The 1033-nt window shown below is 35.4% G+C and overlaps 1 protein-coding gene across 1 annotated transcript in view; it reads left to right on the forward strand.

Moving 5' to 3' along the window:
• Positions 1 to 658: 658 nt before the first annotated feature.
• SGCG (sarcoglycan gamma) overlaps positions 659 to 1033 on the forward strand; it is a 74353-nt gene continuing 73978 nt past the window's right edge. The window contains exon 1 of the mRNA XM_019651432.1: positions 659 to 853. Coding sequence (XP_019506977.1) covers positions 659 to 853 — 195 coding nt within the window. The remainder of the gene's footprint in view (positions 854 to 1033) is intronic.

Raw genomic sequence — 1033 nt, forward strand, 5'->3', positions numbered from 1 at the left:
TTTGTTGAATACACACCAAGTAGGTCAATACTTGGGAACTTTATTATAGGCAAAAGTTAGTGTGGTAGGTATCTTATAAAGAGCCTTTTTAATTCTGAGTAGTTTAGTAGTTGAACAAAGACTTAATTTAATCATTTGACATAGAATCCAGTGATTGGATTCCATTTTTTAGAAGACATGTAGATACCAGCTTGATTTCCTCCTACTGAATCTTTTAATAACTTAATAACTTGATCATTTTAGGTTGGTGGTTCAATTACAGGTTTAACCCTACAGAATTTTGAAAGCTGTATATTGAATTTATCGATCAAAGTCTGAAAATATGATCATTGTACCATATTTTCATATCTAAAACATTTTGCATGACACATATCACTCTGTGGTTGAAATATAATGACCTTTTTCAAAGTAATATTTAATTCTTTTTAAAAATCATTAATTTTGGAAATTTGTTATTGGGATTAAAAAATATATTGTTGGACTCATAGTAAATCAATATTGACAAACAAGTTCTCTCTTTTGGTCTGTCTCTTCCTCCCTCCCTCTCTCCCCATCTCTCTTCCTCTCATTCCCTTTATCCTTCCCCTACTCTCACCTTCCCTCTGTCCCTCTTTCCCTTTACCCGCTCCCTCTCCACCCCAACCCCACCCCATACCAGATGGTGCGTGAACAGTACGCTACAACCGCAGAAGGCACCTGCATAGAGAGGCCAGAGAACCAGTATATCTACAAAATCGGTATTTATGGCTGGAGAAAGCGTTGCCTCTACTTATTTGTTCTCCTTTTACTCATCATCCTCCTTGTGAATTTGGGTCTGACAATTTGGATTCTTAAAGTGATGTGGTTTTCCCCAGTAAGTATTTTTTTCTTTTCTTTTCTTTCTCTTCTTCTTTTTCCTTTTTTTGGTGGTAAGCATGTTCTTGTTTTGTTTGTGCCATCACTTCATCCACATCAAACTGGTAGAAGCTTCCTTTAATGTAATTAATGTTTGTTTCCTGTCTGGATCAGAATTTTCAGTAGCAAAATATACATA

Source organism: Hipposideros armiger, unplaced genomic scaffold (genome assembly GCF_001890085.2).
Source record: "Hipposideros armiger isolate ML-2016 unplaced genomic scaffold, ASM189008v1 scaffold_160, whole genome shotgun sequence".
NCBI classification, from domain to species: Eukaryota; Metazoa; Chordata; class Mammalia; order Chiroptera; family Hipposideridae; genus Hipposideros; species Hipposideros armiger.